The sequence below is a fragment of the Leptonychotes weddellii genome, chromosome 8 (genome assembly GCF_054177405.1).
Source record: "Leptonychotes weddellii isolate Sample4059 chromosome 8, ASM5417740v2, whole genome shotgun sequence".
Taxonomy (NCBI): domain Eukaryota; kingdom Metazoa; phylum Chordata; class Mammalia; order Carnivora; family Phocidae; genus Leptonychotes; species Leptonychotes weddellii.
Window position 1 is genome coordinate 39,727,351 of NC_138376.1, and position 26,340 is coordinate 39,753,690.

At 39.1% G+C, this 26,340-nt stretch overlaps 1 protein-coding gene across 1 annotated transcript in view; it reads right to left on the minus strand.

Annotated features, from left to right (window-relative positions):
• The window catches only part of PKHD1 (PKHD1 ciliary IPT domain containing fibrocystin/polyductin), a 321,184-nt gene that overhangs the window by 247,820 nt on the left and 47,024 nt on the right, over positions 1-26,340 (minus strand). The window contains exons 28-33 of the mRNA XM_081828411.1: positions 14,852-14,982; positions 12,761-12,896; positions 8,278-8,473; positions 7,498-7,565; positions 4,484-6,091; positions 2,098-2,241 (exon numbers count right to left, since the gene is read on the minus strand). Coding sequence (XP_081684537.1) covers positions 2,098-2,241; positions 4,484-6,091; positions 7,498-7,565; positions 8,278-8,473; positions 12,761-12,896; positions 14,852-14,982 — 2,283 coding nt within the window. The remainder of the gene's footprint in view (positions 1-2,097; positions 2,242-4,483; positions 6,092-7,497; positions 7,566-8,277; positions 8,474-12,760; positions 12,897-14,851; positions 14,983-26,340) is intronic.

Here is a 26,340-nt window from a genome sequence, read left to right on the forward strand (position 1 = left end):
AAGAAGAAGAAGATCATAGGAAGGGAAAAATGAAGGTGGGGAATCGAAGGGAGAGACGAACCATGAGAGACCATGGACTCTGAGAAACAAACTGAGGGTTCTAGAGGGGCGGGGGGTGGGAGGATGGGTTAGTCTGGTGATGGGTATTAAAGAGGGCACGTACTGAATGGAGCACTGGATGTTATACACAAACAATGAATCATGGAACACTACATGGAAAACTAATGATGTAATGTATGGTGATTAACGTAACATAATAAAATAAAATTTAAAAAAAAACTAATGATGTATTATATGTTGGGTAATTGAACATAATAATAAAATAAATAAATAAATAAATAAATAAAGGCATTTTGAGAAGTACTCTTCTAAACTTAAATCGAACCCTTTAAGATATAACAATTTCTATACCTCTTCTTCTATGAGTTATCAACCTTCCAATATCACAATTTACCTGTCCCAAAAACCTCAATGATTTTTATTTTGTACTTCTAATCAAAACTGTGTCCTGACATAATACCAAAGAGTTTTCAAAAGTTAATTAACTTAAGCTATGTATGTGTGACAGCCTTTTAAAAAGACTGTAGCAGTATTAGTTAAATATTGGAAACTAGAAATATGGAGTCTTGGTTTTCTGTTTGCACAATTTCCCAATTCATTAATTCCTTCATTAAGCATCAATCTGACACATGCACTGTGCCAGCACTGGTCTATGCCCAAGAGGGAGAGTGGAGAAGGGAAGAAGCTTAAACCTAACTCTTCCACTTTAAGTTTCCTATTGTGGAATCTTCCGTGGAATAGATCTCTCTTCTATGATGCTCTGCTTATACATATGATGATAATAGGAAACTCCATTTCTAGTTTGTATTTTAAACAAGGATCATTTCTCTCTCTCTCTCTCACTCTCCCTCCCTCCCTCCCCCTTCCACCTCCTTCCCCTTCTTGGCTAAGACAATCAAATGTCAACTGCCATCACCAATTACCCATGGTGGAATTTTTGTCTAAGCTCAGGTAAAGTGATGCTTTGATCACTTTGTAAATCCTTCACCCACATTCAAGTTGCAAACAGAAGTTAGGAATATAATTTAAAGCATTATTCTGAAAGCATGTGTACAAGTGGTTTCTAAGCACCTAGGTACAAAATCTATGATTATGCAAACAAGTTAATCAGCTGGCTAAGCTGGTCCTCTAGTGATAATGGCAATTTCTTCCCTTTGACTTTTTTTCTGAAGCTCAGTGGGTAATTACCCACTACTAGAAAGCCCCATCATGGGACTATCAAAACTTTGTACCTTTCTCTCTAACAAAGACACAGCTTCTTGTACCCCAATTTACATGACAGCTGTGATGCTTAAAGCAATGAGAGATCACGGTGTTCTATTGGGTAACTACCTGGGCATTACAGAATAAGAGGACGGTGTTCATGTTGGCTCTTTTGCCTATGATAAGAATTCCAGGGGGCGCCTGGGTGGCTCAGTTGGTTAAGTGACTGCCTTCGGCTCAGGTCATGATCCTGGAGTCCTGGCATAGAGTCCCGCATCGGGCTCCCTGCTAGGCAGGGAGTCTGCTTCTCCCTCTGACCCTCCCCCCTCTCATGTGCTCTCTCTCATTCTCTCTCTCTCAAATAAATAAATAAAATCTTAAAAAAAAAAAAGAATTCCAGAACTGAGTGCACCAGGGAAATACGCAAGAGATATCCAGCTCGCTGATCTAATCCCTACACTAGTACCTCCAATAAGCAGATGTTCTCAACAATTCCACCTCAGAACAAGACCAAGAGATTGTTTACTCCATGATGTCTAAGGCTGTCATTAAAACTAATATTCAGAACTCACAATTACTTTCTCCATCATCATACGACAATCATCAAGAACACGGGTGATAATTTTGCATTGCCATTAATATGACAAAAGTTATTCTGAACCATTTTAAGAGGCAGTCCCATCTAACATCTTAGATGGGGAATAGAGAAATCCTCTTCCCAAGAACACATAGAAAAATTGGGTGTCAATACAGCATTGATCACAAAAATGCAGTTAACCAAAGAATATCATTTTTATGTACACCCTTAAAAAAATATGTGGCATTCGTACAGACCATCCAGGGGCAGGACCAAGCAGCTGAAGGCTGACACTGTAGCATTAGCCAAGACCTGGCAGGGAGCACCACACACAGCAGCTGAGATGTTCCCTGGAGAAAATCCTGCTCCAAACACATGCACAAGCCTTCCACCCAGGCAGCCTTCAAAACAAAATATAAGTTCATGATTACAAACGCAAATCTCTCTTCCTCTACTTAACTCAAAATTCAGATCCATGCTTTCTTGCTGCCCCCTCATTCTTTTTCTGCCCTCCAGAATCTACACAACTGGCTTTATGTTCCAGTATCCTTAGCATCTTCCCACTAAGCTCTGGCCTCCAGAGACTGGAGTCCTTGTTCTGTCAGATTCCAATCATATTCAACAATCTATAAAAATGTAATGATTTTTATATAGAAAAGTAACACTTATTTATCATTCTTAATTTTTTTATACCAAAGAGTATACAACGAAAGTAAAAGTTCCACTAAACCACCTAGCTCACTCCATAGAGGTAGCCACGTTTGGTTTCTTGTGAATCCTTCCAGAATTTTTTAAGCGTCTCTATTTTTATACAAAGAAATTTTTTCTAGGGGCGCCTGGGTGGCTCAGTCAGTTAAGCATCTGACTCCTGATCTCGGCTCAGGTCTTGATCTCACAGTCGTGAGTTCGAGCCCCGCACTGGGCTCCATACTGGTTCTTTTCTTATTTCTCCTCTCTCACTATAATTAATGGTGCCGAGGAATTGTACATTTATTTGCATAAAACTGTTGCAAACTGTTAGAAGTGGGATTTCTAGGTCAAAGGAAAAGTAAGGTTTTAGATTTGATGGATATTGCCAAATTTCTCTCCAAAAGAATGTTGTACCAGTTTACACTTCTACCAGCAACACAGGACAGCACCCATCCCTGATGGGTAAAAGTATAACAATTCTAAACAAACATCATGTTTTGCTTCAGTCTGAGAACCAAAAAAAGTAAATGTCACCTGGACTCTCAGAGATGTGGCAACCTCTAGTCCACACTGAGATGGAGTTCCAGTGTCTACTGCCCTCAGGTCAAGTCTCGGTGGTTCTTACACCCACCTGACAAACCCAAGAAGAACACTTTGCTTAGGGTGCATTTCATAGCCCTGCTCTCTCATCATAAAAATCATGGAATCGCAGAAGGAAGGGGACCTAGGGATCATCCAGCCCAAACCCCTTTATCCATAGAAATGTACCCCACTAAATTACTAACACACTCAGGACCAAAATCCCAATCCCTATAGCATTCCACCCAGCCGAGGCCAGAGAAATTTGTTCTAAGAATTGACTTGGCTAGCACTTCATCGGTGTTAAGATTCAGCTTCCTTGGGCACCTGGGTGGCTCAGTTGGTTAAGCGACTGCCTTCGGCTCAGGTCATGATCCCAGGGTCCTGGGATCGAATCCCACATCGGGCTCCCGGCTCAGCGGGGAGCCCGCTTCTCCCTCTGACCCTCTCCTCTCTCATGCTGTTTCTCTCTTGCTCGCTCTCTAATGAATAAATAAATAAAAATCGTTAAAAAAAAAAAAAAGATTCAGCTCCCTTAATTTCCCAGTACTTTCTGCATCACAGTCAAATTTGAGTGGTCTCAAGTGCAGTAGGGCTTTACCTGAACAGAAACCAAAGCCATCACTGGAAAAAAAGGCAAGGCAAATTTCAGTATATCTATCTAAAAGGAGAAAACAGGGGCGCCCGGGTGGCTCAGTCATTAAGCATCTGCCTTCGGCTCAGGTCATGATCCCAGGGTCCTGGGATTGAGCCCCGCATCGGGCTCCCTGCTCCACGGGAAGCCTGCTTCTCCCTCTCCCTCTCCCCCTGCTTGTGTTCCCTCTCTTGCTGTCTCTCTCTCTGACAAATAAATAAATAAAATCTTTAAAAAAAATAGTAAAAGGAGAAAACAGTTCAACCAATGCAATCATACTATGCAGCTGACCTCTTAGTGCTGGGGTGTGGATTCATCTGTGAAATAATTCCAAAATGATAAAAGTTAATGATATTTAATAAGTTTTAAATAATTCTGGCTGGCAGAGAGGTCTAAGAAAGAGGTGACGGCACCTATGTACTACTTACATGATCAAATTATGAGCCCCTCCAGGTGGAATCATGGAAGACACAAATTAAATCACATTTAGAAATCAAATTAAAATAAAATCACACTTCCGGGATCTGCACAAATTCCTTGATTAAAAAAAAAAAACAAAGCCTCATACAGGGGGCATGCCAAAGACAAGTTTTAGGAGGTAACGTGGACTGTAGGAGGCCAATCAGGCTTCTCTCTCCTGTCTTTCAGACTGCAGCTGATTTCCTACCTTTTAGAATGGTAACAGTAGCTATTAATTCATTTACATAAGAAAAGAGGTCTGTCTTATTTGCTTGACTTACCAAAGTTCTCAGTCACTGCTGAAATGGTGACTGTGGATGTGAAGACCAGGACGGATGAGGCCCAGCCCCTCATGCGGTCGTACCCTCTGACTGGGTACTCCCCAGCAGGAAGGGATCTGACCACACACTGGAGAACCGTGTGGTTGCCAGAGACACCCGCACAGGGTGACATCCCAAGAAAAATGTCAACGTTCTCAGCTCCTGAGACCCGGGCCACCACAAAGGTTAAGACATTATCAGTCTGAGAAATAGAGAGTAACTGGGGGGTGAAGGCACTGCTGTAACCAATGATTCCCATCTGGTATGAAAGTCCATCTATCTCGATGACCAGGCCCACAGAGCCGTTTCCTGCAGGAACAACGCACTGGATGAGCTCGGAGCTGATGCTCACTGTCAGGCAGGCCTGCTGGCCAACGAAGACTAGTGTGCTGTTCTCTCCTCGCAGAGCTGCACCCTCCATGGTCAAGAGGCCTCCGCCATGGATGCTGAAATTCTTGGGGAAAGAATGAGACACTTGAGGCAAAATGTAGAAGTGTCTGGAAACATTGCCAAAACAAGCATATCCAATTCTTGTATGAAAAACAGATACATAGTGGAGTCCTGGGGTCAAGTCACTTATCCAGCATGCCACATGGCTTGCATTCAAGAAAGTTACAACACAGGGAAGGTGATTATCTACAAACACCATTGGCTCATCTGCTGTGATGTCTAACTTCTGACCCCTAATCAGCACCATGGTCAGAGACCCACTGATGTTAGTGGTCAAGGAGTCCACGATGGGAGTTGTCTCTTCCTGCAAGAAAAGAGTGCAATTGCCCTGACACTCACTGAGTAGCCCATTGACCAGGACTGTGATGTTCAGGGTGAAGGAAGCATCAGGCAAGTGGTCACCCACTCTGTTAATCTGGCAGAGGACTGTCTGGTCCGCCAAGCTCAAAATCACACAAGTAAATGGACCTGAAAGGTCCACCCGAACTGACCTCTTCCTAGAGTTGAGAGCCAGCCCCCTCACTGTGAGTACAGTCCCGCCACAAGCAGATCCATGGGTCGGCAAGATGGCCATTATCCGGGGTGTTATCACAAATTGTTGGGACACTGCAGACATGTTAGCAAACCCCATCTGCTTTTGACGTACTTGGAGAGGATAGATGCCCGCCTCCAAACTGTGAAGAGGAAAAGAGCACCCAGACAGGCTCATGTTGCTCCTTAAAGACTGTGCCTCCAGATCACAGTTTAAGACCCCCAGAAGGATCACTGAGTTGGGGAGATTATTTCCTTCCACGGAGAGTTTCAGGCTGCTACTGGTCATTTCTCCTCGCACAGCCGTGACCACTGGTGTTGTTGCCGCTTCATACATGAAGGTAAAGCCCTTCCCCACCAGGCTGGGTAAGGGTCCTTGGGCAGAGGACACACTGCCAGCCCAGACCTCCACCGGGGCTGGGACAGCAGGAACGGCTGCATCAGGCTGCAGGGCAGTGGGCGGGGTCTCACACCAGATGATCGTGTCTGTTGAGTTCACGATGTCACAGGTCTGATTACCCACAAGCACCCAAACCAGAGCGCAGTCCCTGCTGAATCCTACTCCCGAGATGCTGAGGATGGTTCCACCTAAAGCATGAACATCGAAAACAAAACTTAAAAGCTGATATTCAGAACTAGGAACTCACAGCACCTGCGCAAACCCCAGCGCAATTTAAATGGAAGGTGGGCTGTTAGCAAAACCTCAGCAACTTCATCTCACCCCATCAATGTTAAATTTGTGATCATTTTGGCAGGAGTTAGATGGGCTGAAATTCACATAATAGTAAAACAATGTAAATTGTTATATAGGGGAAGGATGTTTATAATACTTCAGACAAAATTTTCAAGTATATTTATAGATCCTAGAAGCCACTTTAGTCAATGTAGACACTAATGAAAAATCTTATTTCTGGAAGTGTTCTTGTCACTGCTGTGTTATCTGGCATGTTAATCTGTAATAATATTTTATATAATTATTATGTAGACAGAGTATATGTATAATGTCTATGTTAATGGAACATCAAATTCCTTAGTCTTCTTGTCATTTGCCATATGATCTCACATATTATTCCCTATTATTCTATATGTTATGATATAGAGTATATGTAGATGGTTCTGTATATATTCAACTTATACACTGATAAAAAAAATCCAACTTGTTGAAGTCTTATACTTATCTTCTATATTATTCTATGTGATAGTCCAATAGTCCATATATCATGTAGGCATACCTCCGTGTGTGTGCATGTGTGTGTTTTGAGACATCTCAAGAGCCACTGAAATATTGAAACATGCTTGTGATCCTGCTACTATATTCCTAGATTTTGTCTCTCTAGCTGAGGGACGAGCAAGCTCCATCTCCAGAACAGGGGTTGGAGCAAGGTACCTCATATCATGACCAAACTTGCAGTCTAGGCAAGCAACCTTAAAAAGGATTTTACTATACTCAAAAAGGATAAAGTGCTATTACATACACTATCACAATGATTATTCACATGGAGATATAGAGCTTTCAATTTTTTTCTAAAAATGAATAGTTTTCCAGATTTTTGTCTTGTCCTTGTATCTCCCATATTGACATTTGTGTTTCTAACTCCTTCTGGGTCCTTCATCTGCACCCCCAGAGGAAAGTGAAGACACCAGACTCATTCCTTCTCTCCTTGCACCTCCAGTATCTAAAAGGATAACATAGGATGCTCTTCCCTTATTTTTCTAATATCCTCTAGAGATGTGCTATCCACTGGGTGTTTCAGCCTCTTCTCATCAGACAAACAAAACCAGGCACATCTTGTCATAAAAATTTGTCAATTTCCTGAGCTCACTGGGGCTCACCGGTTTCCACACCCTTCAAAGTACACCCCTCAATTCCCAGAGCACAAGGAAAGCTCCTCTCCCTGATGTCCCATCTCTGGTCTCACTGGTTCAAATCCAGGAACACAACCTGAATATCCAGTGAGCAGACCTGCTGAATAAATGATATGAGAACCACTCACCCAGAAGGGACCCACAGCAAGGTTCAATGCTGAAAACTTCTGTGATGTACTGGATGTGAAGATCAACCCTGCGGAGAATGGGGAGATTGTTATAAAATAACTGAGTCAGAAAGAGAGAAAGGAAGGAACAAGACAGAGAGACACTGGTATTGGGGAGAGAAGAACACACAGGGAACAGTGATGGAGAGCAGGTGTGAATGGCACTGCCTCACAGAAAAGAAAGGACACAGTGGGGAGAAAATGTTGTGTGGGATATTTTCCTGGGCCAGTATCATGTGGTGGCATCAGCCCCATACAGTTTAGCTAACTTTCTGGAATGAGGAGAGGGAACTTCTGGAGAAATACTAGGCAGAGGGACTTTGGGGCAAAGAGGATCTGAGCACAGCTTGGGCAACAATTGTAAGCAATTTATTCAAAGCCCCAGACACAATCTTATTAAAGGTCTTATTTAGTCACAGACTCTAATTAAAGCACAGAATATACCCCCAACACATATAAATGCTCACCGCACCCCCACCTTAACCAACAGCCATGACATCCTAGTTCCAGAAAGTTTCTCTTCCCCAACTAATAAGCCAAACATTGCCTTTGGATGGGTCTTTAGAGTGAATTGTCCAGGAGGGTCTCTAAGATGTCTTCAAATTGTGTGATTCTCATGTGTTTATCGCCTAACTTCAGAAGAAGGGGGGAAAGTGAAGACCTAAGTCAAAGCCAGAATTCTTCAACTGAATCACTAGACCATGAAAGAGACCTAAAATGAATGGCAAGCATCCACCTCACCCTCGTGAGCGAATGCTGACCCCATTGATGGAGACTGAGAGCCTATGGAGGCCGGCGGGCAGTGGGGGCAGCACCACCTCTAGGCCCTGAGGCATTTGCACGTGAGCTGGAGCCACAGTGTCCTGAACGTGAACTTCCACATCCAAATCGGTGTAGTTTACCAGAAGTGCCATTCTGATGAAAAGGGTCTCGCCTCCTGCGTTGAAAAGAATCCATTAGCCTCTGCAATGTGGGTTTGTGACCTCAACCACTTATGCAATCTAAACTTCTTTCAGGATTAAATACCTGATCAGCCCTGTGCATACCACTGTAACTGAACATTTCAATGCCAGTCGAATTTTTTTCATGAAACTTCTAGTAACTCTCAGAATAATTGAGCCACTGCCTACAATCTCAAGGCATAAAAAGCAAAATTGTCAGGACTATTGTACTCCAGAGGCACTAATTTAACTCCATGCAAAAGCAAATCAAGATGCAAAGATAAATCGAGAAGTAGTTTGGGGGGCTGATGGTCTTCACAACCAGCACCCAGCACCCCAAGTCTTTTTTTTAAAGATCTATTTATTTTTGAGAGAGAGAGCGTGCATGCATGTGCATGAGTGGGGGGAGCGGCAGAGGGAGAGAAAGAACCCTCAAACAGACTCCCCACTGAGTATGGAGCCCAAGGCGGGGCTCGATCCCAGGATCCTGAGATCATGACCTGAGCCAAAACCAAGAGTTGGACACTTAACCCCCCAAGTCCTTTTCTTTAACTTCCTCTTTACTGCTGATAGAAGTCTAAAGCTATACTTTGTGTACATTGAACCCCTCAATAATGCTGTGTAGGAGTGCAGTACCACAGAGCACGCCGACCACTTTCACACATGGCATCCCATTTCGTCCTCACGCTGTCCTCATGACATAGACAGAGCAGTTAGGAGCGCTGGCATTCAGCTTTTGAGGAAAGTAAGGTCCAGCAGCCAACGTTTAATAGCTACTTAAGGGAAATATCAAGGCCTAAGCCCAGTCCTCTCTTACATTTCAATGCCTTTTTAGTTTAATCAGCAACTTTACTAAAATGCCATGTATGCTATCGACACTTTAATTCAATTCTTTTTACCTTAAATAGTTACTGAGTACCAAGAAGATGCCACAAAGGGAATAAAAATAAGTTAAACACAGACCTTGCCTTCAAAGAGACTTCAAAGTTAGTAAAATAGGTGTTAAAATAGCTTCAGTACAAGACACGCTGTACGAGGTGAAAATCAAGCAGTGGGTTTGTTCAAACCACACCAGCACTCTGAACATCAAGAAAGACCTCATGGACAAGACGGTGCTTGAAATTCTGTTTGAAAAATAAGTCCCAAGAGGAAGTGATAAACAATAGGGGGTTTACAATTCAGTTCTAAAAACTTCACAGTTTTACCCAAAGTCTTTCGTAGCACTTTCTCATTTAACCGTCCAGTGGCTTGGAGAGAAGGAAAGAGAATTGGGTGACTTTCCGGAAGACCAGATACATGTACATAGTCAGGGACTCTATGGGACTAGGTCAAGTTGATGGTGGGTATATGGCTGAAGACCAAGAAAGAAATCCTAAGGGGTTTTTACCTAATTCAGTAGATAGCAGAGCCCTCCAATGGTTTCTAAGCAAGAAAAGGATGTGATTGAAGCTTTCTTCCAGTCTATTAAGTTAATCGGAGAGACAGGGGAGGAGAAATCCAGTCTTCAGACAACGGAGTCTCAACAAGAGCCAGAAATCAAGCATGCAATGGCAAGAGTGGAAATAAATACATGTACCTCTCCTGTGTCTCATAGAGACTCAGCTCAGGCTAATGCATCTCTAAAACTCCTTTAGCTGCTAACATTTGAGAACTACAGAGTTGGCATCTACAGAATAGCACAGTCCATCAGGTGAGGAGGAGAAGAGGCTACTTGAAAGAGAAAAGTCAAACACAAGGGGTTGTGGGGTTTGGGAAGACTGACTCTAGGTTCAAATCCTTGCTCTGTCATTTTCCTATCTGTGTGAGTCTGGATGACTTACTTTGGGCTCTCAAAGCCTTGGATTTTTCATCAGTAAGATGGTAAGCCCACCTTACTGTAAGGATTAAGTTAGACATCCTAGGACAGTCTCTGGTCCAGTACATCATTCAAAAGCCCTCCATCAACTTCATTTTATTTCTTGCTCCACACCCTCTTTACTTCTTCATGCCTTCCCAACTTCATTTCTGCTGTGAAGTCTGAAACCTCAGTGTATTGACTTTGAAGGATTTCAGGGTTGAACAAGAAAAAAGACATGACAATGAGGTGGCAGGAGTACAAAAAAATGAGTTTTATATGGGTGGTGCTTTGACAGGTTTGCATGGCTACCAAAATCTCACAGCATGAGACCTTCCACAGGCAACATTAGGAGACCACCACCCAGAAGGGTAGGAAGGCAAGGGAACTCCCCGGGACGAGGGATAGGGGGCTATGTGTTTAGATGATGTCACTTAGCAGTAGTCTCTGGCTTGGAGACCTCCAAAGGGCACCAGTGGCTTAGAGTATTTTATAGCCCCCAACTTTATCTTATCTATCGCTAACAGAGGTTGGATACAGTTTTGCAGGGTATACAAAATGGCAGGCTCTAAAAGGCTAAAAATCTGGGGTTTTATTGGGGGGGGCTTATATTTTAAATAATTGGTTATGTAAAAATTTGAGTTTGACATTGGCATGTTTTTGAGCAAATGGGTCCCAGCCTGCTGTCAAGTAGTAAACAACATAGGGCCAATATACACAGGACATCTTTGGCTTATCTATATAACACTCAGCATCTGGCAGAATGATGCCATTCACTCCACAAAGCATTTGTTGAGTACTTACTCCATGCTGGTTCCTAGATTCAATTACTTTTACCTAGTTTACCTCCAATTTTCACAGTAACCTTGAAAGAATTATTCCCACCTAGCAGGTAGAGACACTAAAGATAAAGGAATTCAACTATCTTGCCCAAGGAGTGGCTGAGTTTGGATTCATTCAGATCCAGTACTGCCTAACCACAAAAACCACATGCATGGTTCTGCACATTAGGTTCATCCTCCCCCTCTCCTGTCCCTCTTCCTCTCTTTCTTCAATTTCATCTTGGCTTCACTGTTATCATCAACATTATCATCTCCTGGGTGGAGATTTATAGCATTCCAACTATCAAACGAAACTTTCCCAGTAGGCTTCCACTCTTTGGGGATTTTATAACATGTTCTTCTTTATTCTGCCTGTAGAAAGATTTAAATGCAAGTGGAAATTCTGCAAATCATACATCATGTTGTAAATATCAATAACATGAACTCCTTGGGTTCTTGTTCTATTGTCAAGCTAATCCTAGATGTCTCTGAGACACTGATGTAATGTACTAATTCTTTTCATCATAGATAGGAAATTGTATTAAAAGCCAAAATCTTGGAATCTGAATAGAACACAGAACTCCCTCCTTTCTTTCCTATTTTGTTGGGAAGACTCTATACCACTAAGGAATTTTACACACTTTGGTCGCCTGAGGCATCAAATCCTTCTTCTGCACTAACTGAGCTGAACAATATTGAGAGGCTAAAGGACACATCCCTTTATTTATGTGCTCTTGAGCAATGGAAAATGAAAACAGTACCAGAAAAATTGAGTCCAAGTTTTTTCTTTGGGAAATGTGTTGGCCTTTTATAATACATCCTTAGATATGGCTGCCATAAACTCTCTCTTATCTGGCATTCAGTTAACCAGAAAGGCATGTTACCTGGTACTTTTCTAAATCGATATGGTATGACATAATAATAAATTGTTATAAGCTCATCCTATCATATCATCTGAGTTATCAATGAAAGATTAAATTGTTTCAGGTAGTTCTATGCTAAAAAATTCCTTCTTTTTATACATAGTATGTCTCAAGGAATAAGAATTCTTGGTTAATCAGAACACCTTATTCTCTAAGCATATCAAATAGCCACTGCAATAGAACTTGATGCCAAAAAAATGGTATTTTACAGCAAAGTATGAATGGTTAACTGCTTAGAATCTGCAACCAGACTGCTTGGGTTCAAATCACAGCTCTGTGATGTTAGCTTACTAAAGCTAACATCTTAGATAAGTTATTTCAGTTCCCTGTTCCTTAGTTTCTTAACCTATAAATTTAAAATAATAATCTTATAAATTAATGGCAGGGATTAAAGTCTATTACATGTCTGTGCTATCATTAGCATATAGCAGGTGCTCAATAAGTATATATTGAATTGTTACCTTTGAATTCTCATGTCATTTTCATGATGGAAATGGTCCCAATTTTATAGAGGAAAAAAATAGATATAAGGAGATTTACTCAGTGATGGCTAAAATGAAAATAGCAGTGTTCCAGTTTCCAGAAAAAATAATTTCCATTCAAAATATAATGCTATCTTTGATATAATTAAGAGACCATTGTTTCCCTTCTTTATAGGATCAATGGTCTAAAAATAAAAAGATGTTGCAGTATCATGTATTTTACCTGCTATGTTGCTCCTGTTTCTGCTCAGGGACATGATCACTGGATTTAAAGAGGAGACATATGTAAATGCCATAGGAAGAACTGCAGAATGGTTCCCTGTAACCACAGTCAAATTCACAATGGGTCCATCTTTCCCCTGAAAAATCAGTTTTTAAAATCAAACCTCTGTAAATAAGACTGACTTGAGAGAAGTCCATATAGAATTAGTTTAAAAGGTTAATTTCAAGAAAATTATTTTTTTAAAGTATATTGCTACTTTCAAGTCTCTCACTCACACTCTCTCTCTTTCTCTTTCTCACACACTCACACATACACACAGTGACAATTACTTAGAATAGGCAAGTGTGGCATCCAACTGATTAAAGAGTAAATAAGAATGATTTGCAATTAACACACCAGTTGGTTCTGCAAAAAAAATGGCAATTTCAAACATATCTATACTTAGCTAAACTATCCATCAGGTGTAATAATATTTTCAGACATGGAAATGCTCAGAAAACTTCCCTCCCACATATTCTTTCCTAGGATGTTTCTTTAGGCTATGGTCTCATAACATAAACAACAGCCAAAAAAGAAGATATGAACTCTGAAAGACAGTGAATCTACCCAAGAGAGCAATCAAGGGAAGTGCTAGGATGAAATCTGTGGAATAAACCAAGAAAACACCAAGTTAGATTGAAGCAGGAGAACAGACAGCTTCAAGGAAAAAGAGTAATTGATGTGATGAAATTTTTTTAAGGTAGAGGATTTTTATGATGAGGAAAACATACTAGGAAAAAGAATTAGACTCTCTAAGAAAGAAAACTATAAAATAAAAAATATATTACCTGATTCTGCCCACATCATTAAAATAGTTGTAATAATGTAAACATAGTTTATTGATTTAACAAGGAAATGGTACTGTAACTATATTCAAAAAATTAAAAGTAGTTGTTTCAAAAAAGGGAACTTGAAGAAGGGTGCAAAGAGGTAAGAGAGCAGGATTGTTCTACTATTTTCCTTTTAATCTTTGCATGTATTACTTGGATCAAAATTTAAAGTTTGTTTTTTAATGCTTATTCTCTCTAGCAAAAGAAATCTGAACCATGCAAATTTTACCAAAAGAAATTTCAGATAACAGGATACTACATATCAAAAGCTTTAGATTCATTTATCCTGAGAAAAATAAATATGCTCCAAAATGTAGTGGGATGACCCAATTTCTGTTGTTTAAAATAGGATATTTTGAAAATTATCTTAATGTCCAATAATAGGGAAGAGTTAAACAAGTTACTGTACAACTATATATTGGAATTCCATACAGTTTATATGTAAATGTGAACATTTCACAATATTTGAATAACTAGATAAGATAAAAATGTAGGGCCAGAGATCAAAGATGATTCTGAAATTTCTCTTCCAGGGGTCTTTATCTGTTCAATAAACAGTCATCCTTCAGGGTCATGAATGTGTTGAGAATGTTGATGACACTGAACTGGGAATAGATAGTTCAACTTCCACTGTGAGCATGACTCTCACCAACAGAACCAGGGAAGAATGTGGACTCAAATCTCCTGGTAGGCTATGAGATAGTACTAACTGAAGAAAAAAGGGAAAGCTCAGGGACTTGTTTTTAAGGGAAAAAAGCATAAGGGAATAATTAGGAAGACATTTTATAGGAACCAGACATTCTAGAAGTTTCTAAGTCCCACCATTTATATCCATGCCAGAAAACAAAAGTGCTAGTGAAAACTAAGTTATTGTTGCTTGCTTAAGAGAGAAATGAGATGATAATATATGTAAGTTTTGCAAATCAATACCCAGAATATGCACTAGATAAATTCATTTATTCTGTGGCATTATTATTCACTGAGAGCATGAACTGGGACTGCCTGATTGTGTTCTTTTAAAAGAAATCAACTGATGTTAATTGCAAGCCCCACTGGTGGAGTCAGCCTCCCACTTTATTGCAAGATAGGCAATATCAACAATATTAGCATACTCTCATGATGAAAAGGTCATGTTGGTTAATTAAGTTCTAAAAAAGATTCGTGAAAACCCTTACACTACATGTTAATAATGGCCACCCACCTGAGAGGAGATTCCACTTACTCTGGGGGGAACTTTGCATTGAATTCTTCGTGAACTGCTTGTGGTGATGTTGATGGCACAAGACCGAGATCCAAATAACACCAGGCTCACATCTTCCAAACCAGAGCCTTGGATGGTGGCCCAGAGCCCTCCTGCAATAAATCAAGCATTTTCAGATGGAATGAAGAGCCATACAGGTAGACAAAAATTATTTGTCCACAAGAGAGAGAAAATGAAATTAAAATACGAAGCTCCTTAGTCAAAACACAAGTCCTGCTCAAACTGCAGAAAAAGACTGATGCTAAATATATAAACTACTATATAGACAGGGAGAAATGGTAAGTAGAAGGCAGGGAGAAGGAGTAACACATCCTGGAGATATTTAAAAATAAAACATAGATAAATGCTGCCAAGAGTCAGGGAAGTAAAGTAGATGGTCTCTGAAAACTCTTCCTGCCCTAGAGTTTTAAATACCATCCCTGCCAATCCTATAGAACTTATTCTCTTTCTGAGATAGCAAGTATAAGAGAGCATCATGGTACAAAGTGCTGGGGCCCAAAGTCAGGGCCACAGATCACTCTGCCACTTAAAGCAGATCATTTGTAACATTGACCCTGAGTTCACTGGTTCTCCCTCCCTCATCTTTAAATGACAGCCTTAGCCCTTCCAGCTTCATGATTTGATACCACAAATACCAGGTTCTAGTCTCCACGATGCTGTAGAGGTGACTGACATCACCTTCCACCGCCATCAGGATTTCTGTACTAACCACTGAAGAACAAACACAGATAACTTCTGTCTCCTTGCTGTAGACATCGGTATGAAGAGACATGGCACCAATCATAGTGATATTATGCCACCCTTTTGGAGGACCAGCACTTGATCAAGCTAACGAATAGAAAGCTCATTTATTATTCCTGAGGGCAATGATTCCAGTCTGCCATCTCCCCAGAAGGGGATACAAGAGAGGAAGGGAGGCCACCAAATAGGGAAACACATACACCTTGAGAGTGGGAAGTGGATGCAGGAACAAGGTTATCTTCCCCAAGCATGTTAGGGTGAGACAGCAGAACTTATCCAACCTGATAAACACCTTTCAGGAGAATGTGACTGCATGGAATTATACCCTGAAGTTAAATATATGAACTTGCCCTGAAGATTCAGAGATAGAGAATAAAACTGAAGAAAAGAGCCAATTTACAATAGTAACACAAAAGATACAATATCTGAAAACATTGTTGACAAGAAATATTCAAGAACATGAAGAATTTGAAGAAACCTTTGAAATGCTACTGTGGAACTTAATAGATGGATTAAAACTTAAATTTAAAAAACCTAAAATAAATGGGTAGAAAAAGTGAACCTCATGAAGGTAGCATATCTTTCAAAATAAACTGAGGCATCAATACAATCCCAATAAAAATACAAAGAGGATTTTTTATTTAACTTAGACAAGCTGATTTTAAAATTAAATAATAGCAATAGACAATACAAAATTTGAAAAATGAGAGGAAAGGGGTCTTCTGCCAGACATTAAAATATCTTATAAAACTACTATAATTAAAATGTAAAAAATGCAATAATAAAACATGCACATTCAGACAGATCATTGAAACAGAATAGGAAGTTTAGAAATAAACCCAGAAAAGTAAGAGGCTATAGGAAATGATAAATGTGGCATTTCATATAAGTGAAAAATAAATGAATTTTCTAATAAGTAAAATAAGTGAATAGTATTGAAAAAATTAAATCTGATCTCCTACCTCACATCTTCACCAAAATGAATTCCAAAGTGATCAAATATTTAAACTTTTATTAAAAAAAAAAGAAAACATTAAAAGAAAGAGAAGGCAATATGGGAAAACTTATTTTTATATAATTTCAGAGAGGCAAAGCCCATTCTAAGTATTTAACAAATCCCAAAGCCATAAAAGAAAGATTGATACACTTACTGCATAGACGCATCGCCAAAGGTAAGGGAAACAAAGGCAAAAATGAACTACTGGGATTTCATTAAGATAAAAAGCTTTTGCATAGCAAAAGAAACAGTCAACAAAACCAAAAGACAACCGACAGAATGGGAGAAGATATTTGCAAATGACATATCAGAGAAAGGGCTAGTATCCAAAATCTATAAGGAACTTATCAAACTCAACACCCAAAGAACAAATAATCCAATCAAGAAATGGGCAGAAGACATGAACAGATATTTCTGCAAAGAAGACATCCAAATGGCCAACAGACACATGAAAAAGTGCTCAACATCACTTGGCATCAGGGAAATGCAAATCAAAACCACGAGATACACCTCACACCAGTCAGAATGGCTAAAATTAACAAGTCAGGAAATGACAGATGTTGGCAAGGATGCAGAGAAAGGGGAACCCTCCTACACTGTTGGTGGGAATGCAAGCTGGTGCAGCCACTCTGGAAAACAGTAGGAAGGTTCCTCAGAGTTGAAAATAGAGCTACCCTACAACCCAGCAATTGCACTACTGGATATTTACCCCAAAGATACAAATGTAGTGATCCAAAGGGGCACCTGCACCCCAATGTTTATAGTAACAGTGTCCACAATAGCCAAACTATGGAAAGAGCCCAGATGTCCATCGACAGATGAATGGATAAAGAAGATGTGAAATACACACACACAGGAATATTACTTGGCCATCAAAAAATGAAATCTTGCCATTTGCAATGATGTGGATGGAACTAGAGGGTATTATGCTAAGAGAAAGAAGTCAATCTGAGAAAGACAATTATCATATGATCTCACTGATATGTGGAATTTGAGAAACAAGGCAGAGGATCATAGGGGAAGAGAGGAAAAAATGAAACAAGACAAAACCAGAAAGGGAGACAAACCATAAGAGACTCTTAATCTCAGGAAACTCCAGGGTTGCTAGAGGGGAGAGGGTGGGGGGATGAGGTTGCTAGGTGATGGACATTGGGGAGGGTATGTGTTGTGGTGAGCGCTATGTGTTGTGTAAGACTGATGAATTACAGACCTGTACCTCTGAAACAAATAATACATTATATGTTAATAATAAAAAAATGAATTACAAAAATAGTAAACAAGTAGACAAACATATAAAGGGCTTACATCCACAATATATATTTAAAAAAAGCTCTTAAAATCAATAAGAAAGAAAAATAATCCAATTGAAATAAAGTGGGCTAAGGAGATGGACAGGTGACTGAAAAGAAAATACAATGCTTCTTAAACTTATGAAAAGATACTTAATTTCTCTCTTAGCAAAGTCAATGCGAAGTAAAACTACAATGAAATGTTATTTTTCTTCCATAAAATAAGCAAATATCAAAAAGTTTGGTAACATACTGTGTTAGTAAGATGTGGTAAGTATATAGTCATATATATTGCTACACAGACAATAAACTATAAAACCTCTAAAGAGAATATTTTGGTATTATCAAAATTTTAAATCTACATAACCTCTTGACTCAGCAATTCCACTTCTAAGATGTTATACTACTATTTTTTCCACATACATGCAAAATGGAACAACTGCATATCCACATACAAAAGAATGAAGTTGGACCCTGTTTTAGGCTGAAATGTTTCCCCCAAAATTCATATTTTGAAGTCCTACCTGCCAATACCTCAAAAGGTGACCTAATTTGGGAAGAGGGTCATTGCAGCTGTAATCAGTTAAGACAAGATGAAGTCATGCTGGAGTGTGGGCCCCAATCCAATATGACTAATATCCTCATAAAAAGGAATAATTTGGACACAGAAAAGATACAGGGAGAACACCAAGTGAAGATGAAAGAGATCAGGGTGATGTTTCCCCAAGCCAAGGAACACCAAAGATTGCCAGCAAACCACCAGAGGCTAAGGGAGAGGCACAAAACAGATTCTCCTTCATAGGCTGGTTCAGAAGGAATCAACTTGGTTGACACCTTGATCTTTGACTTCTGGCCTCCAGAACTGTGAGACGATAAATTTCTGTTGTTTAAGCCGTCCAGTTTCTGGTACCTGGATAAGCAGCCCTAGAAAATTAAGACAGACCCCTACCTCACACCATAAGCAAAAATTAAAATAAATGAAATACCTAAATGCAAAAGCTAAAACTATAAAACTCTCGGGAAAAAAATATGCATAAACCCTAGTGACATTGGATTAGGCCATTATTTCTTAGATATGACACCAAAGCATAAGTACCAACAAGAATAGGACAAACTAGACTTCACCAAAATTAAAAACCACAAACCGTGCTGCACAAGCCATGAGAGAGATAAGCAAGAGAAAAAAGGATTAGAGAAGATCTATAAAAACAACCACAAAACAAGTAACAAAAAGGCAATAAATACATACTTATCAATAATTACTTTGAATGTAAATGAACTAAATGCTCTAATCAAAATACATAGGGTGACAGAATGAATAAAAAAGTTAAGACCCATCTATATGTTGCCTACAAGAGACTCATTTAAGATCTAAAGACCCATATAGATTGAAAGTGAGGAGATACAGAAACATTTTCCATGCAAATGGATGTCAAAAGAAAGCCAGGGTAGCAATATTTATAACAGGAAAAATAGACTTTAAGAGAAAAACTGTAACAAGAGACAAAGAAGGACACTATATAATAATAAAGGGAAAAATCCAACAAGATATAACAATTGTAATTATTTATGCACCCAACATAGGAACACCCAAATACATAAACAGTTAATAACAATCATAAAGGAAATAATAGATACTAATACAGTAACAGTAGGGGATTTTAATAGCTCACTTATGTCAATGGACAGATCATCTAGAAAATCAATGAGGAAGCAGTGTCTTTGGAGGACATATGGGACCATATGGATCTAATGGACATATTCAGAACATTCCATCCTAAAACAGCAGAACACACATTCTTTTCAAGTGCATATGGAACATTCTCCAGAATATATCACACAATAGGCCATAAAACAAATCTCAATAAATCCAAAAAGATCGAAGTCATACCATGCATCTTTTCTGACCACAACACTACGAAACTAGAAATAAATCACAAGAAAAAATCTGGAAAGACCACAAATACATGGAGGTTAAATAACATGTTACTAAACAATGAATGGGTCAACCAAGAAATCAAAGAAGAAGTCAAAAATTACAAATGAAAATGAAAACACAATGGTCCAAAATCTTTGGGATGTAACAAAAGCAGTTCTAAGAGGGAAGTTTACAGAAATACAGGCCTACCTCAAGAAGCAAGAAAAATCTCATATTAACAACCTACCCTGACATCTAAAGGAACTAGACAAAGAACAAACAAAACCCAAAACCAGCAGAATGAAGGAAATAATAAAGATTAGAACAGAAATAACATAAAACACAATAGAACAGATCAATGAAACCGGGAGTTGGTCTTTGAAAAGACTGACCAAATTGATAAACCTGTAGCCCGACTTGTCAAAACAGAAAGAGAGAGGACTCAAATCAGCAAAACCAGAAATAAAAGAGGAGAAATAAAAACTGACAACACAGAAATACAAAGAATTGGAAAAGAATATTATAAAAAAAATTATATGCCAATTACTGGACAATTTAGACAGAATTGATAAATTCCTAGAAACATAGAACCTACCAAAACTGAAGCATGAAGAAACAGAAAACTTGAAGAACCCAATTACCAGCAATGAAATTGAGTCAGTAATCAAAAAATTCCCAACAAACAAAAGTCCAGGACCAGATGGCTTCACAGGCGAATTCTACCAAACATTTATAGAAGAGTTTATCCCTATTCTTCTCAAGCTATTCCAAAAAATAGAAGATGAAAGAAAGCTTCCAAATTCATTCTATGAGGCCAGCATTACCCTGATACCAAACCAGATAAAGATACCACAAAAAAAGAGAACTAGAGGCCAATATTCTGGATGAACATAGGTGCAAAAATCCTCAATAAAATATTAACAAACTGTATACAACAGTCCATTAAAAATATTCACCTTGACCAAGTGGTACTTATTTCTGGGATGCAAGGGTGGTTCAATATTTGCAAATCAATAAACATGATACATCATATCAAGAAGAGAAAGGATAAAAACAATATGATCATTTCAATAGATGCAGAAAAGGCATTTGACAAAGCACAACATCAATTTATGATAAAAATCCTCAACAAAGTTGGTTTAGAGGGTACATACCTCAACATAATAAAGGGCTTATATGAAAAACCTACAGCTAACATCATCCTCAATGGTGAAAAACTTAAGAGCTTTTCTTGTAAGGTCAAGAACAAGACAGGGATGTCCACTCCTGCCATTTTTATTCAACATAGTACTGGAAGCCCCACCCACAGCAATCAGACAAAAGAAGGGAATAAAAGGCATCCAAATTGGCAATGAAGAAATAAAACATCCACTATTTGCAGATGATATGATACTATAGGTAGAAAATGCTAAAGACTCCACCAAAAAATTGCTAAAACTGATAAATGAATTCAGTAAAGTTGCAGGATACAAAATCAATGTACAGAAACCCATTGCATTTTTACACACTAATAATGAAGTAACAGAAAGAGAAATTTTTTTAAAATCCCATCTACAATTGCACCAAAATTAATAAAATAAATTTAACCAAATAGGTGAAAGATTTGTACTCTGGAAACATAAAATATTGATGAAAGAAACTGAAGATGACACAAACAGAAAGACATTCCATGCTCATGGATTGGAAGAACAAAAATAGTTAAAACGGCCATACTACACAAAGCAATATACAGATTTAATGCAGTCCATATCAAAATACCAAAAGCATTTTTCACAGAACTAGAACAAACAATCCTAAAATTTGTATGGAACCACAGAAGACCCTGAACAGCCAAAGCAATTTTGAAAAAAAAAAAGGAAACTGGAGGTATCATAATTCCAGACTTCAAGTTATACTACAAAGTTGTAGTAATCAAAACAATATGGTACTAGCACAAAAAGAGACACATAGATCAAAGGAACAGAATATAAATCCCAGAAATAAACCCACAATTATATGGTTAATTAATCTTCAACAAAAGAGATAAGAGAATGGAATGGGAAAAAGACAGTCTCTTCCACAAATGGTGTTGGAAAAACTGGACAGCTACATGCAAAAGAATGAAATGGGCCCACGCACTTAGAGCATACACAAAAATAAACTCAAAATGGATTAGGGACCTAAGTGGAGACCTGAAACCATAAAAACCCTAGAAGAGAGAACAGGCAGTCGTTTCTCTGACATCAGCTGTAACAACATCTCTCCAGATGTTTCCTGAAGGAAACCAAAGCAAAATAAACTATTGGGGCTACATCAAAATAAAAAGCTTCTGTATAGCAAGAAGCAACCAACAAAACTAAAAAAACAACCTACTGAATGGGAGAAGATATTTGCAAATGACATATCTGATAAAGGATTAGCATCCAAAATACATAAAGAACTTACACAACTCAACACCACAAAGCAAATCATCTAATTTAAAAATGGGCATAAGATATGAACAGACATTTCTCCAAAGAAGACATACAGATGGCCAACAGACACATGAAAAGATGCTCAACATCTCTCATCATCAGGGAAATGCAAATTAAAACCATAATGCAATATCAACTCATACCTGTCAGAATGGCTAAAATCGAAAAGTCAAGAAACAAGTGTTCATGAGGATGTGGAGAAAACAGAACCCTCGTGCATTATTGATGGGAATGCAAACTGATCCAACTACTGTAGAAAACAGTATGGGGCGCCTGGGTGGCTCAGTCGTTAAGCGTCTGCCTTCGGCTCAGGTCATGATCCCAGGGTCCTGGGATCGAGCCCCGCATCGGGCTCCCTGCTCTGCGGGAAGCCTGCTTCTCTCTCTCCCACTGCCCCTGCTTGTGTTCCCTCTCTCGCTGTGTCTCTCTCTGTCAAATAAATAAATAAAATCTTTAAAAAAAAAAAAAGAAAAAAGAAAACATTATGGAGGTTCCTCAAAAATTAAAAATAGAACTACCCTACAATCTAGTAATCACATTACTGAGTATTTACCCAAAGAATATGAAAATACTAATTCAAAGGGATACATGCACCCCTATGTTTATTGCAACATTATTTACAATAGTAAAATTATGGAAGTAACCCAAGTGTCCATCAATGGATAAAGAATGGATAAAGAAGATGTGAGATATATATATCTATATATCTCAGAATATTCAGCCATAAAAAATGAAATCTTGCCATTTGCAACAACATGGATGGAGCTAGAGAGTATATTGCTAAATGAAATAAGCCAGTCAGAGAAAGTCAAATACCATATGATTTCACTCATATATAGTATTTAAGCAACAAAACAAATGAACAAAGGGGAAAAAAAGATAAACTAAAAAACAGACTCAACTACAGAGAATAAACAGTTACCAGAGGGGAGGTGGGTGGGGGAATGAGTGAAATAGGTAAAGGGGATTAAGAGTACACTTATCATGATGAACAATGAGTAATATATAGAATTGTTGAATCATTATACTGTACACCTGAAATAATATAATACTGTATGTTAATTACACTGGAATTAAAATTTTAAAAAATTTAAAAACAACTTTTGTGCTCCAAAGAATACTATCAAGAAAATAAAAAGACAACCCACAAAAAGGGAAAAAAATACATGCAACTCATATATCTGATGAGACTCTTACCCACCATATATAAAGAACTCTTATAACTCAATAATAAATGGCCAAAGGATTTGGATGAGCATTTCTCCAAAGATACACAAATGGTTAGGAAGGACATGAAAAGATGTTCAACATCATTAGTCATTAGGAAAATTCAAATCAAAATCACGATGATAATAGGTTCCAGTTCAAGATGGCAATGTAGGAAGACTCTGAACTCACCTCCTCCACAGAACATACCAAATTACACCTCTTAATAGAACAATTCCTCCTGAAGAAGAACTGAGAGCTGACTGACCAGCTAGCTATTAAACAGCCAAAGACAGAGAGAATGGCAAGAGAACAGTGAGAGATATGCAAAGACAGTAACAAGAACCCCCACCCTCGATGTTGCAAATGGCTGTGGTGAGGAACAGTACTGAAGGACCAGGAATAGATCCTTCTGTCCTTGGGAACACAAAAAAACCTGCAGTTTAAAGAGCAACTAGCATATAAAAGAGACAACACTAAAACTCTGCCAAGTGGTTGAGTTGCTGCCAGAAAGCTCTTCAGATCACGGGGACTGGAGAATGACACAGTTCACAATCCTATCCCACCATAAAAGCCTAGACCAGAGTAGGGTCTAGACACCATAACTGGAATGTTCAGTCATCTTGGTGAGCTTATGACTTTAGCAAGCCCATGGTCCACAAGCTTGCACCAACCACCCTGTGGTGCTAGGGCACAGAAAACAAACTGTGGAGTTGTGGGGGGTTTTGTTTGTTTTAATTTATACTGTCTTATTGTATTTTTACTTTTTAAAATGTCTTATTTTGTTTTTATTTTTTTTCTTGGTTTTGTTCTTTCTTGTTCTTTTTTCTTTTCTCCTTTTTTTTCTTCTTTCTTTTTTCTTCTTTCATCTTATTTTTTTAATTTTATTATTATTTGTTTCTTTATTCTCTCTGTAAAAAGTCATGGTTTAAAAGAGTAACTAGCATATACATCCATAGCTCCAGTCAGCAAAAATACACACAGTCTGCCCAACTCCAGAGAAGCAGCCATTTTGCCTAATCCATAGAAACAAACACAGAAAGTCATGCAAAATGGGGAGACAGAGGAATATGCTCCAAAAGAAAAAACAAGAAAAAAACTTAGTAAAAGAATTAAGTGGAACCAAAATAAGTAACATACCTGATAAAGAATTTAAAGTAATGATCATAAAGATACTCACTAGGCTGGAGAAAAGAATGGAAAAACTTGGTGAGAGCTTCAATAAAGAGAATATATTTTTAAAAACCAGTCAGAGTTGGGGCGCGTGGGTGGCTCAGTTGGTTAAGCGACTACCTTCGGCTCAGGTCATGATCCTGGAGTCCCTGGATCAAGTCCCGCATCGGGCTCCCTGCTCTGTGGGGAGTCTGCTTCTCCTTCTGACCCTCCCCCCTCTTATGTGCTCTCTCTCTCAAATAAATAAATAAAATCTTTAAAAAAAAAAAAACAGAGTTGAATACAATAACTGAAATTAAAAAACACACTAGAAGGAATCAACAGATTACAGGATGCAGAAGAATGTATCAATGATCTGGAAGACAAGGTAATGGAAAATTTCGGCTCAGGTCATGATCTCAGGGTCCTGGGATCAAGTCCCATGTCAGGCTCCGCACTCAGCAGGGAGTCTGCTTGAGGATTCTCTCTCTCTCTCTCCCTCTCCATCTCCCCCTCACACACTCTCTCTCTCTCTTAAAAAAAAAAAAAAAAAAAAAAAACCCTTTCTAGGGTGCTTCTGCATATGGGCAAGTGGTGATTTCAAATGTTATTGATTACAATACTTTATGTATTCATTACATATAAAGCTATTCTGTAAATTCTTGGCTGGTAGGCCTCAATCTGGTTCTATTTAAACTCCCCATAGCAGCATTTCTCAAACTGTACTATTCCTAGAAATTGCCTGAGGATCCTGTTAAAGTGCAAATTGATTCAGGAGGTCTGGGGTGGAGGCTGAGACTCTGCGTTTCTAAAAAACTCCCAGATGATGCAGATACCACTTGGTCCAGAACCACACTTTGAGTGCCAAGATCTTCAGCATCTAGCGCGGGGCTTTATAATGTTGATTGATTGATTGATCGATTGACACTGGTTGATACTAGGTAAGTGGCAGAGCAGAGGAAGGGTTAACAGGGAAAGTTTAGAGCCAGTAATTAGAAAAGTAGGAGCTAGAGCCTCTCTCTAGCTCCTTCCCTTTCCCCTTAGTCTTACTAAAAGCCGACTTGCACCCATCATACACTACCCCTTCTCGGAGTCTTCCATCTTTTACTAAAGTATAGAAGGATGAAGTGCACTCCTCCTAGACAAATCCCTGCACTACGCATCACTGGTACCGCATGCCCTGATAGGGTGACCAACTCATCCTGCTTTGCCTGGGACTTGCCAAGGTTTAGCACTGAGTTCCAAAGCCTCACTTTAAAACTAAAAAGTCTCATGTCCTGGGAGACCCCTCAGTCCCAAGAAAACAGGACAGTTGGCCACCCCGCCTGTGAAAAGCACTCTACAGAGGGGAAGTGAAGATGACAAGGTCCCATGTGTGCACTTGAGGTGTGTGCAATCCAGTTGGTGGGGGGTGGAGAGGAGCTGAAGGCGGGTTTGTGTGACCTGAACTGCAAAGCCAACCTTCTAAGAAGATCAAAGCCACTTAAAAATCTCAGGAGAAGACACTATTTTAGGCCCTAAATTCAAACCAATAATTACTGAGTTCCTAGAGAATATGATCTTTCACCCCGAGCTCCCCATATCATCTGGTCCCTGCCTGAAACCACCGAGAAACAGAGCAAGCTTGCTCGGTTCCTGTGCAGAGATGAGTCAGGGTGGGCCTCATAATTCACTCTTCTAGGCAAAGTCAAGTC